The 12,647-nt window shown below is 45.4% G+C and overlaps 1 protein-coding gene across 4 annotated transcripts in view; it reads right to left on the bottom strand.

The window, feature by feature from the left end:
- Positions 1–7,033: 7,033 nt before the first annotated feature.
- STAT4 (signal transducer and activator of transcription 4) overlaps positions 7,034–12,647 on the bottom strand; it is a 68,569-nt gene continuing 62,955 nt past the window's right edge. For 3 of the 4 annotated variants that reach the window (XM_054044697.1, XM_054044698.1, XM_054044700.1), the window contains 3 exons: positions 11,589–11,655; positions 10,730–10,838; positions 7,034–9,474 (listed from right to left, as the gene is read on the bottom strand). In XM_054044697.1, the coding sequence (XP_053900672.1) occupies positions 9,448–9,474; positions 10,730–10,838; positions 11,589–11,655 (203 nt within the window). In that variant the 3' untranslated portion in view covers positions 7,034–9,447. The remainder of the gene's footprint in view (positions 9,475–10,729; positions 10,839–11,588; positions 11,656–12,647) is intronic. The other variant, XM_054044699.1, reaches the window with a different exon arrangement.

Raw genomic sequence — 12,647 nt, 5'->3', positions numbered from 1 at the left:
TAAACACTCAGTGCTGTTGCCAGGCCGAACGGGAGGACCACAAACCGGTAATGGTGGGGCCTCCCTGTAAACTGGAGGAAGAGTCTGTGCCCTTGAAAGATCGAAGTATGCATGTGGAAGTATGCATCGTTCAAGTCGAGGGCGGCATACCAGTCTCCCAGATCAAGGGAGGGGATAATAGAAGACAGAGAAACCATGTGGAACTTTAACTTCTTTAGGTACTTGTTGAGGTCTCGCAGGTCCAGACCGCCCTTGGCCTTTGGGATTAAAAAGCACTAGGAATAGAACCCCTTGTTCCTGTACTCAAGAGGAACTTCTTCCACCGCACCCAGCTGTAGTCACTCCTTTACCTCCTGCACGAGGAGACTCTGTGAGAGGAGTCCCTGAAGAGGGACAGGGAAGATGGGTGGGAAGAGGGGGTAGAAAGGAACTGGAGAGTATAACCCTGTTTCACTGTGCTGAGGACATATCGGTTCGAGATTATAGCCGTCCAGGCAGGGAGGAAGAGGGAAAGGCGGTTGGAGAACACAGGGAAGGATGGATCCAGGGAATAGTCTGGTAGTTTGTCCTTGGGCGCATCCTCAAAATGACTGTTTGGCCCCCTGCTTATTATGGGTCAAGCCCAATTGGGCAGATCATGGAGGCGGCTGGCTCAGGCGGCGCTTGTAGACGTTGGCTCATTTATGGGGCTGGTCCTGCCGAGGCTGACTCCCCTGGCCCTGTGGCTGCTGCAGTTTGAACACTTACACGCCGGGGCTGGGATGTAGAGACCCAGGGTTTTTTTGGGTGATGGGGGTGTGATGTTGTAGCCCATAATGCTTTATGGGAATATGCTTATGAATGTATATATGACATAACTGGAATATGTTTTATGCTACATATGCCATGTAACATACCTCTGTAAAGGTTATGATCTACTGAATATATTCATCCTATTTGTATACAGGTATCATTTTTGTATTCAAAGTTAGGAATATTGGCTATGTACTTGTTTAATTTTAAGTAGCCTCAGTGAAGCAGTTGGTCAGCTTCCTGAGAAAAGACTATTCTCAGCAAGTGCCCAATCAAGAAATACTTAAGCTAACAATGAATTTGGAGATGCCAATCCACATCTGAGCTTTCCCAGGAATGTGGCCTGGCTAGTAAGGAACTTAAGTCATCCATGGACCTGTGACTTGCCCATGTGGCTCCAAAACTCCATCTTATAGAGGGGATTCTACACAGGGGGAGGGAGGGATTTAGATCCACAAGGAGAAACTATATAAAGCTTTGGGAGACCCCTCCATTTTTGGTCTTCAGCTGGCTCAAGAGAGCCTCTTCACCCCCAAAGGAAAGAAACTGGAACAAAGGATAGTTACCATAGGGGTGTGAGTGATTCTTGGACCCAGACTAGAAGGAGGCTAGTCTGTAAAAGAAGCTTACTGGAACATCTCTGAGGGTGAGATTTCATCTGTAATCATTTTCTTACTGTATTAGGTTTAGACTTGTGTGTTATATTTTGCTTGGTAATTCACTTTGTTCTGTCTGTTATTACTTGGAACTACTTAAATCCTACTTCTTGTATTTAATAAAATCACTGTTTACTTATTAATACATACTCTGAGTTAATTAATATCTGGGGGGTGGGTAACAACTGTGCATATCTCTCTATCAGTGTTATAGAAGGCGAACAATTTATGAGTAAAACAGATTTATTTGGGGTTTGGACCCCATTGGGAGCTGGGCATCTGAATGTTGGAGACAGGAACACTTCTTAAACTGTTTTCAGTTAAGCCTGCAGCTTTTAGGGGACGTGGTTCAGACTGGGGTCTATGTTTGTAGCAGGCTAGCATGTCTGGCTCAAACTAGGCAAGGTTCTGAAGTCCCAAACTGCCAGGGAAAACAGGCTCAGAGGTAGTCTTGGCACATCAGTTGGCAGTTCCCAAGGGGTTTTCTGTGATCCAACCCATCACAGCGGGAGTCCTGGAGGCCATGCAACTTGCTGTCTGTTTGCTCCGCAAACAGGGCCTGGACGTCGAAGGGCAGGTCCTGCATTGACTGCTGAGCCTCGGTGGACAACCCAGAGAGGAGCCGCCGAGAGGCTCGCCGCATGGAGATAGCGGAAGCCATGGTGCGGGCAGCAGCGTCTGCAGCCTCCTGGAGGGCTGCCCTGGCCATTGTCGTGCCCTCATCAAGGATAGCTCGGAAAACCTCGGGGAGAGACCCTTTGAACTTGGCCATGGCTTGCCACAAATTGAAGTCATATTGGCCAAGGAGAGCTTAGTGGTTGGCCACTCTCAGCTGAAGGCTGGAAGACGAATAAACCTTTCGCCCGAAAAGATCCAGCCTCCACGTGTCTTTATTTTTTGTGGTGGCCCCGGGTTTTCCCTGTCTCTCCTTGTGGTTAACCCCCTCAACCACAAGAGAATTGGGGGCCGGGTGGGAGTATAAGTACTCATGCCTTTTGGTTGGCATGAAGTACTTGCATTCGGCTCTTTTAGAGATGGGGCCAGGGAAGAGGGGGTCTGCCACAGGGCATTAGTGATTTTAGAAACCCCTTCATGAAGGGGTAGAGCCACCGTGGCAGGAGCTGTGGAGCAGGGGACATCAAACAGAATCTGAGGGCTCTTCCAATTCCTGTGCCTGAAGCCCAAGGTTAGAAACAACCCTCTTCAAATGTTCCTGGTGCGTCTTGGCGTCATCCTGAGGAACTGGGTAAGGGGGCCCTGTGATAGCCTTGTCTGGCGACGATGAGGATGATACTGGTGCCCCGGGAACTTCCACATCCATTGGTGGTCCAGCAGCTTGCTCCTCTGGGTCCTCCGGGACCTACAGGGTCTTACCCCCCCGAAGTCTCCAGCACCAGATAGGGATGGGATACCAAGGCCGCTGGCCTCTCCGAGGCTCACAAAACCGATCAGGCAGCCTGGGAAGGCTGGGTAAACCCCCGGGTTCCATGAGTACCATGGTACCAGCCACTTGCTTGGGGCCATTGGACAGGTTTTGGTGCTGATAACGTAGTCGGTACTGGGTCTTGCCCCGCAGTCAGGGAACCCTGCTCCGAGCTGGAGCTACCAGCAGAGCGGTCAGTCCCGGGCGACCAGGATCAGACTGAGCAGTGGCTCTTGTCCAACTGGTGCCGGTCGCTGCATCCCGAAGCCAGCCTAGTGAGATTGTCTTGATCAGGCTCTCTGGGACCGACGGTGTTGGGCGGATCTGCGTCGGATACCCAGCAATCCATTCCTCACGCTACTCGACTGGTACCGGGACTTCAAATGGGACTGGGAGCTACTATGAGCTGATTGCCAGGAGGATCGTCCTGAGGAGGGTGACCTTCCTTTTGGAGATGGGCGATGACGGGCCAGTGATTGGCGGTCTTTGGTCCCCGATTGGTCCTGGGATCGGTACTGGGCCCTTGAAGATGGTCCCGGAGTTCTTGCCAGGTGGCACGTGCCTCAGAGAGTCTATGCCAATCTACTGGCAAGGTACGCCTCGAGTCCCTCGATCAGTGCCCCCAGTGTGGGGACTGAAGGGGCTCCGCTGAGCCTACCTCTCCCGTCCTGAGGCGTGACAGCTGTGGGCGGGCAAATGCTGATGGGATGTCCCTCTCGATGGGGAATGGTGCGCTGAAGCGGGAACACACGAATAAGTCCCAATGCAGATTTTCCCCAAGACCGGGGTACTGCAGGAGCTGGTGTGGGCGGCACCGGGAGTGTCAGGATCTCCTAAGCTGCTTGAAGGGCTTCGGGCGTCGATGGCACCTGAAGCTGGCTGGTGCCTGCACCACTATCCGGAGTCTCAGGCAAGGGATGGGTTGCACTGCTCGATTTGAGCTGGGGCCCAACTTCCCGAGGGGGATGTTGAGCTGCCTGACACGGGTCTTGGCTCGCCCCCTGCCCTCTCCTTTCCCTTGCAGGAGGTAGGAGATCTTCCCCTCAAAGTCTTTTTCGGCTTCTTGACTGGAGCCATGGAGGGAGACCGGTGCCAGCTTGCGCACGGAGGCCACGGTGCTCGGTGCGGAGTCAGACCACTGCTCTGGTGCCGGAGTGAGTGCCAACTCCATTAGGAGCGCTTTCAGATGGGTATCGCACTCCTTCGTCCTAGGTTTAAAGCACTTGCAGATATGGCACTTGTCACTTATGTGCCCCTCGCCTATGCACCTTAGGAACTGGTATATGGATCACTGACGGGCATAGGCCATATGCAGTGATCGCAGGGCTTAAAGCCTAGGGATAGGGCTTAAAGGCTGGGTCCTGTTCGGGACTAACAAAGAGTTTGAGACTACTACTAAGGGTAACTAAGAAAACTACCAACTATGTATACCTACTTTACAGGATTTCAAAGTTCACAAGAACAGAGAAGGAATCAATGCTAGTCAAAGCAGCAGATGTTCCAGCACCATCACTGATGGCAAGAAGGAACTGAGGGTGGGGGGAGCCGGCAGTGCCCCTTATACCGCACCATGCGGGCGCCACTCCAGAGGGTGTCAGAGCTGGTTCCCTATGGATACTGCTGAGGGAAAAACTTCTGGCACCTGTGCATGTGGTGAGCGCACACCCCTAATATGGAATGGATATGAGCAAGCACTTGAAGAAGAAGAAGAAGAAGAAGAATCTGTGTTTCGAAAGGGTCTTATCATCAAAACAGATTTGAAAGAATTAGCCTTTTCTTTCCAATTGGCCAGAGCAGAGCTAAGATATGGGACATCACAGAGATTAACACACACTTCTAGGTGGTTTACATGGTCAAGAACGTTCTATATGCATCATTTTTTTTTTTTTTTTTTTTGAGACGCTGTGATGCATGGCTAGAATGAGTTAAACATCCTGCAAAATAAATAACCTCAAAAGACGGGTGGGGATAATGTTTGTATTTTTGTGTATTTACATACGTATGAGTAGGGTCAACAATGTAATCAACAGTCCCCGTCTAGGCTGTATTCTGATAATTCAGAGGTCAAAAGAACATCCTATAATTTAAATGAATTGTAAACATGGGATATCTCCGTATTCATCTTTCTTTTGAAATGTACTGTGAACGGTGGAGGAACAAGCAAATGGTTTTATGTTAATTCGTATAGCTAAGTATCGGTGATGGACCTCCTTCAAAGTCATCCTAATTACCCTGAGGAACTCCAACTCATCAAAAGACATAAAATTGTATAAAAGATCCTTGGGTCCTGATTCTGTCATCTCAGATCTGCTTAGGCTTCGTCAGGGGAAGTTTGAGTCACAAGACTGAGATCCCAGTTATGCTGTGTGATAGACCCAGGCCAGCAGGGTACAGCAGAGTAGTCGAAGGCAGATATACTGGCCATTGGATAACCAGTTTTCTGTTCCCTGACCAGAGCAGGGGCTGCTCCAGGCTAATAAGAACACCTGATTCCAATTAACCTGCAAAGAGTCAGGTGAGGCTGTTAAGCTAATGTGAACATCTGACTCTAATTAGGCCCCTCTGATACTATAAAAGGGCTCACTCCAGTCAGGCCAAAGACAGCCAGGGAGCCAGAGGGGAGGAAGTGCGGCTGAAGGACTGGGTAATGAAGACACCCTGAAACCACTGGAAAGGGAGCCCTAAGGTAAGGGTGAAGGCAGCGTTGGGAGAGAGAAGCGGGGGAGCTGTGCGGAAGTGGCACAGGGAAATGTAGCAGCTCTGGCGGTGAAAGGTCGGCTGCCAACAGCTGCTGCCATTAGGGTCCCTGGGCCGGAACCCGGAGTAGAGGGTGGGCCGGGGTGCCCCACAACTCGCCACTACAGAAACACCTCCTGGGAGGGGAAGACAGGCCCCTGGCAGGCCAGGAGGCTAAGCTGTTCTGGAATAAGCCTGTAGGGACAATAGAGACTGTGGGAGCTCTCTCACCAACCTCCTTGCTGGCTTATGATGAAATGGGCTCAGTAGATTGTACCCTGGCCCTAGAGAGAGAAGGGCTACATGGAGGGTCGCAGTAAGCCTCTGAGGCTAGCATAAACCGCCTGGAAGCGCGGAACCCACAGGGACAAGGCCGGAGCTCTGCCACAGCTAGTACGCCCTAGATATGATATTTGGACATTGGACTATGACCTATGAACTGAATTCTAAAGGAACTCCTGGCAACTACAAAGCTCACCATCTCTGATATAGCAACAGAGGGTCCTGTGGCACCTTTGAGACTTAGTCTCAAAAGTGCCACAGGACCCTCTGTTGCTTTTTACAGATTCAGACTAACACGGCTACCCCTCTGATACTTGACATCTCTGATATGAATCTAAACCGCAATGGACTGAACTCATGCCTGTATGTATACTGATCTTTTAACCATACTCTCTCTTGTTTTTTAATACATTTTATAATAGTTAATAAGCCTTGGCTGTAGCGTGTATTTGGGTAAGATCTGAAACATTCATTAACCTGGGAGGTTGTGTGTCTGGTCCTTTGGGATTGGTGGAACCTTTTCTTTTATATGATGAAATAAGATTTACAGAAATTTTCATCATATTTGATGTGGGTACATGGATGGAGGCCTGAGGCTAGATCACTTTAAGGGAACTGTGTTGTTTGGACTTCTGAATAAAAAGTAAGGTAATAAAGAAGCTGTTTTATGCTGTCTTGGTGAATCTAAGTATTGGAATATCCACCAGGTTTATGGGGATTGTCTGCCCAATTCTTTGCAGTTCACCCTAATTGAGTGACCACAGCTGGCTCCACACTAGGTCACAGAAGCATTATAGATTAAACAAACTGTGTGGTGGCAGATGCTGGATGAATTTGATGTTTGCCTCTTTAAATGTCTCAGTTCACACTGGTGGTTCAGACTCAGGAACAACCAAGGTGACTGAGTGCTTCCACTTTTGTCTTATCTTTAAAAGTCCCACAAGACCAAGTATCTAACAGCAAAACAAAATCTAATTTTATTTCTATTGGTCATGTATAAATTACAGAGATTATGAAACTATATACACGGTTTAATATCAGCTCTATGCCATGTTTCTGGAGAATTACTTACGGTCATTGGGTTTTCAAAGTTTGACTACATCCCCCTGACTAGGTACAAATCATTCAGACTAGACAGCGGAAAAAAAATGTATTCATTTATTTTAAACATACTCCATTTGCACAGCAAGGAGATGCCAGGTGGATCAGATCATTGGGGCTGTCCCTTTGCTTTCCCGACAGTTTACAACTCAGGACAATACTAGTGGGGAAGAGCTGGACTCCCTACTGCTTATTCCACTTCTAACCATATACTCTGATCTTACATCCCTGCCCCGGCGGATTTTTCCCTATGCTGCTACTTGGAGATGCTCATCGTGGCTCTGTGCATTGAACCTTACTTCTCGTGACCAGAGGAGCAGGAATCCTAAGATTGTTCTAGAACTTTTCAATTTAATGTTATAGTACTATCAGCTATCAGCCAAGCCACTAGGCTAAGAGCTAAAACAGGCCTATCAAAGGTAATACATTGGTATCAGTTTGCTTTCAGGTCCCAGGTACATTATCTATTTAAATGTGAGAGCCTCCACGGATGGCCCACAAAAGGCCTTAGTAAGATACCTTTGGAGGTGCCCAGCAAACAAAACTGTATGGTAAATGTTGAGGGTCACTCTTTTTTGTTGGGGGTGGGGAGTAGGCATGAAATCCTGGTCCCACTGAAGTCAATAACAAACCTCTCATTGTCTTCAATGGGGCGAGGATTTCATCTCAGGTGCCAAAGGGCTTGCCTACACTTAAAATGCTCTAATGGCACAGCTGCATAGTTGTAGCGCTTCACTGTAGACACTACCTACACTGAAGAAAGGGGTTCTCCCATGGGCATAGGTAATCCACCTTCTCGAGAGGCAGTAGTTAGGTTAACAGAAGAATTCTTCCATTAACATAGTGCTGCCTACATGAGGTTAGGTTGGCTTAACAACGCCACTCGGGTTGTGGATTTTTCATACTCCTGACCGAAATAGTTAAACTGATCTAATTTCTAGCACAGACCAGGCCTATGTTGTACCTTACCACTTGCTTGTACAAATGCATATTTTGCTTGCACAATTAAATATGCTCAAGACTGCATATTTTGCAGGCAGAACTTGGATATCTATCTTTTGTAATTGTCAGTGTTTAAGTTATTCTAAAACAGTTAATTTGTCATGAGTAATTCTGAGAAACGACAGACTGTCATGACTAACAGTAACTTGGCTGCTTTAAAAAGGCAAATAACCTTTTATGTTAAGAACTGGTTATTCTGCTTATTTACATCTGTATCTGAGGTAATTTAGCTCTTTGTAACTTTGGACTATGACTAGGCGCATGTTGGACAGTACTCAGCAAATGAAGCAGCTCTTTGGTATCCTTTTTAATCATTCTGTGTCCCTAAGGCCTCTATTATGGCACACAATCTAAACCCTGCATTGAATAAGGACTGTTTTCTTTCTTCATGGGCTTTTCTGAAGTACTCATCATAGTGCCTCACAACCATGAATAAATTTACCCTCACAACTGTCCTGCAAGACAGAGAGATTTTATTAACCCTGCTTTACAGATGCGGAATGGAGGTACAGAAATTTAGTGACCTTCGAAGTGTAGTGCCTCTAGAGCAGGGGTAATCAATAGGTGGCCCGCGGGACAAATCCGGACCGCCAGATACTTTTAAATAGACCCCAAAATCTTTTTATTTACTTATTATTGTTATTTTTATTATTTTCTCTGGAGTTTGGACCTTGACTCTACTTAGACTGAGAAATTTAGACCTTAGCAAAAACTAATTTACTATCCATCCCTGCTCTAGAGTTTCTAGAGAACTCTTCTATTCCCATTATTCCGTTCTCCTCCTCCTTCCCTTCCATGGATTTTACTGCAGGAAGATAAAATCTGTCCCTTTGTACTGAAAGCCGTTCATGGCAGCAAAAGCTGATTCCTGGCACCTACGGTCAGTGTCATGAAGGGACGGATGAGAACCTTTAATTTAAAATAAAAGCCAAAGAAATAGACATTATAAAAACAGAACATGAAATGTACAGCATAAATCCTGATTTTCTGAACACATCTTAAATGTCTTTAGTTATTCTAAAGTCTTGCTTTCAAAATGTTTCATGAACAGAACATCTCCATCCTACCGTAAGTCCTATTTTACAGCAATACTGCAGTCCTTATTTCCATAAGCAGTCCCACTGGGCTAAATTCATACCTAGTGTAACGCCACTGAAGTCAATGGAGTTGCACACCAGGGAAGGATTTGGCCCATTGAGTTAAGAGGTAATATTCCCTTGAGTGAGAACTTCAGTGGCAGGACGCAAATGATGCCAGATGTTTGTAACTCCAGTGACTTCCCTGGGGAGGCTTCTGATTTACATGCATTTGAAAGTACATGTAGGCCCAAGAAGAACATCGCATTGGCTTCCAGGAAACCCTTATTTACAAAGCTGCATAAACAACTTCTTTTTTTTAAACTTTCATTTTATGAAGTATTTTGGCTGCTTTGTTGTTCTTCATGGTGTCTGCATTTCAGTCAGCTGAATATGGAGAACTCAGCTAGAAGAGAGGAACGAAAACATCAGCTTTAAGGCAATTATTGCTGCACATTTAAAAACAAAACAAACAAGCCACAGTTTGCTCAAATTACTTCCAGTGACAAACACATACTCAGAGTGCAAACTAAGCCCTGACTTTATGTAATAGTTCCCCACCTTAGCCACTTAAAGAGACACTGGTAGTTTAGGTTCAGTCCCTAGAACTAGACAGAAGGAGATGCCCCACGCACACACCCACTCACAGTCTGGGGAAATTAGGGGCTTGTTTACATGGAGACTTAGTATGTGGCAAGCTCAGAAGTGGATATACAGCACACTAGCTTGCTGTGCACTAACTCGCCCCTTGAACTCTGCTACTGTACACTAAAAGTTCCCTCTTGCCACATACTGAGTGTTTGTCTTCACGTACAGCGCCACAGCTGCAGCTGTGCTGCTGTAGTACTTTAGTGAAGATGCTACTATGCTGCTGGTGACGGGAGAGCTTCAAATCACACCAGCCCAGGTTCGGTCCCCAAATATTTAAACCAGGTAAGAAATACAAGAACCTCTCCTGCTTTGAGTGCAACTTGTGAGGCTGAGCTGCCTCATGTTCTGCACAGAGCTCTGAATGCAGTGCTTTGCAGGCAAGTAAAATAGAAAATGATTTTAAAATAAATAAATACATTTGCAATGTAAGTTTTAAGTCTCTCCATGGACTTTTAATGAATGTTTTGTATTTGTTTAGTTAAGACATTTCAGTTCACCTTTAACAGACCCAGCTACACCATGCAGCCGCAGTAGTCATTTTCATTAGTGCAAAGTGTCTGTAAAATGCTACCAAATCAGAAATGGCAACTACATAAAATGCATGGCAATGGGTGAATCAAGCCCTCTGTGTTTTCTGTAAAATCGGTACAATACTTACATACAGTTATGGGTGTTGAAGCTTAATTAATGTGTGTACACAAATTGGAGATCCTTACATGGAATTTTGAGATCCTTGCATTGCAAAGTTCTAAGATATAAAGTTCATAGTACAATGGTTACCATGAAAAAGACAACATTCCCTACCATACTGAAGAATTCTACTGCATTTAGAATAGGAAAGAACTGGGTTATCTCCCATAGCACTGTATAGGAACTGAAGGCAAGTGCTGACTTTTTAATGGTTACAACTGTACTCTCACCCTTTTGCACTGCAAAAGAAGCCTTTCTCTCCACAAAGTAGACCCTATTTGCTTAGTAGTAAATTATGAATAAAAAAACTTGCAACATACAGCAGTTTCAATTACTGTGGGACTGAGGTGTTCTGTCAGCACAGCATAAACACTTGGAGACATGGGAAGAAGATCTGATGGAGAATGTGGATCTGTGGAATCATACAGGCTTAAAAGAAACACAAATAAAATAAATAACCTTAAAGATGATTAGGAAATAATGGGAAGAAACCCCTTTGCAACTTAATGCATCAAAAAGGGATGCAGATATGGAAATAATCCTATAGATCTGTGTTTGGGTAACACTGATTTAGCAGCAAGTAGCCTGTGAAAGAGCCAACTGCATGCTAATGTCCTATTAGCCAACAACATCCATGAGAATACCTTGAAAAGATATAGCTGCTGGCACACGCACAAAAACATACTGTACACATTGTGCTACTCCCGTTAATTCTTGTTTAATTTGTTAATTCTGCCTGCATAGGGGGGATCTTCCTGTGATCTAGAACTGCAGAGGAGCTCCTTCACCACTTTCTGGCCACTTGATGCAGGAGCTGAAGTCAGGGAAAGAAAGGTAAAACCCAGCTACCATACCCAAGATTCTGGGGGACAGTAAAAGCTGGAACACGTTAGAGGAGCCTAAAGGCTGCTCTAATTTATTTTGCATACCTTCCTGATGCATAGACAGCACCAGGACTGGGGGAGAAAAGGTGGTTTTTAAAGCCCTCTTTACTTATCCCCCCAGCCTTACACTGAGCACTCCTTTGCCAGACCAGAGAATTGGGGCCCATATCTCTGTGTTGCTACCACTAGGTATTTTCATGGGAAAAAATGGAATCAAAGAAACTGCGGGGTGAAGGGAGGTACACAGACTTAATGAAAAACATCCAAAGTGTAAAACAGCTCTTAGATTACTCACATTTTGGAGATTGGGATAAATACAGCTGGGACATAACCTTTGACCCCTCCTTCTGTAGGTCTTGAGACTAAAAAAGAATCAACATTAAGAAAATTTTAAAAAATGCCCTAAAGTTTCTATGCTTATTATTTGCTGAGATTTAATACAAATATTTTAAAAGCTGTAGAGCATAATGTATTGAAAGGGAAACATAACTATTTTTTTAATCATAAATGGGCAACAAGAACATGGGCAACAAGACAGGACTTGAACCTACACAGACATACACACATAAGTAACTGGACTCACTTAAGAAGTTCCTTTGAAGTCATGAGGAGTACTTAAATGCATTATAGGTATGTGCTCAAATCTTTGCAGGTCTGAGCCTTTAGAAGCCAATCCTGCAAACATTTGCATTTAACTGAAACCTTTCATGAGAGGACAAAATAGGATTGTGTTTGTTCATAAGTAATTCTGACTACACTGGCAATTTTAGTCAATATATATTACATGGGATCTGGAATTATAAGTTAGTATTGGCAAACAGCCCATGAGAGTAAGTCCCCTGAACCTCAAATGAGAGGTTCTTGGAACTGAAAAAACAGCAAGTGACACTGCTACATAATTCTGGAAGCGGACTAACAAGTGGTCTTGTAAATAGAAATAAATATCTGAAACATGGGCAAAGAAATGTAATTTGAAAGTAAATATATTTTTGTAAATAATGAATTGAATAACTTCCTCTAATATGACTGCTTTCACAGAGATGTTTCTTAGCTTGTGCATATCTAAGGGCTTGTCTACATTACCCGCTGGATCAATGGGCACCGATCGATCCAGCGGGGATCGATTTATCGCGTCTAATCTAGTCGTGAGAAATCGACTACCGGGTGCTCTCCCTTCGACTCCGGTACTCCACCGGGGCAAGAGGTGCAGGCGGAGTCGACGGGAGAGCGTCAGCCGTCGACGTACCGCAGTGAAGATACCGCGGTGAGTAGATCTAAGTACGTCGACTTCAGCTACGCTATTCATGTAGCTGACGTTGCATAACTTAGATCGATCCTGCCTCCCACCCCAGTA

This window comes from Malaclemys terrapin, chromosome 11 (assembly GCF_027887155.1).
Source record: "Malaclemys terrapin pileata isolate rMalTer1 chromosome 11, rMalTer1.hap1, whole genome shotgun sequence".
Taxonomy (NCBI): domain Eukaryota; kingdom Metazoa; phylum Chordata; order Testudines; family Emydidae; genus Malaclemys; species Malaclemys terrapin.
Note: the sequence above shows the minus strand (reverse complement) of the source record. Positions and strands in the feature narration are given on the sequence as shown.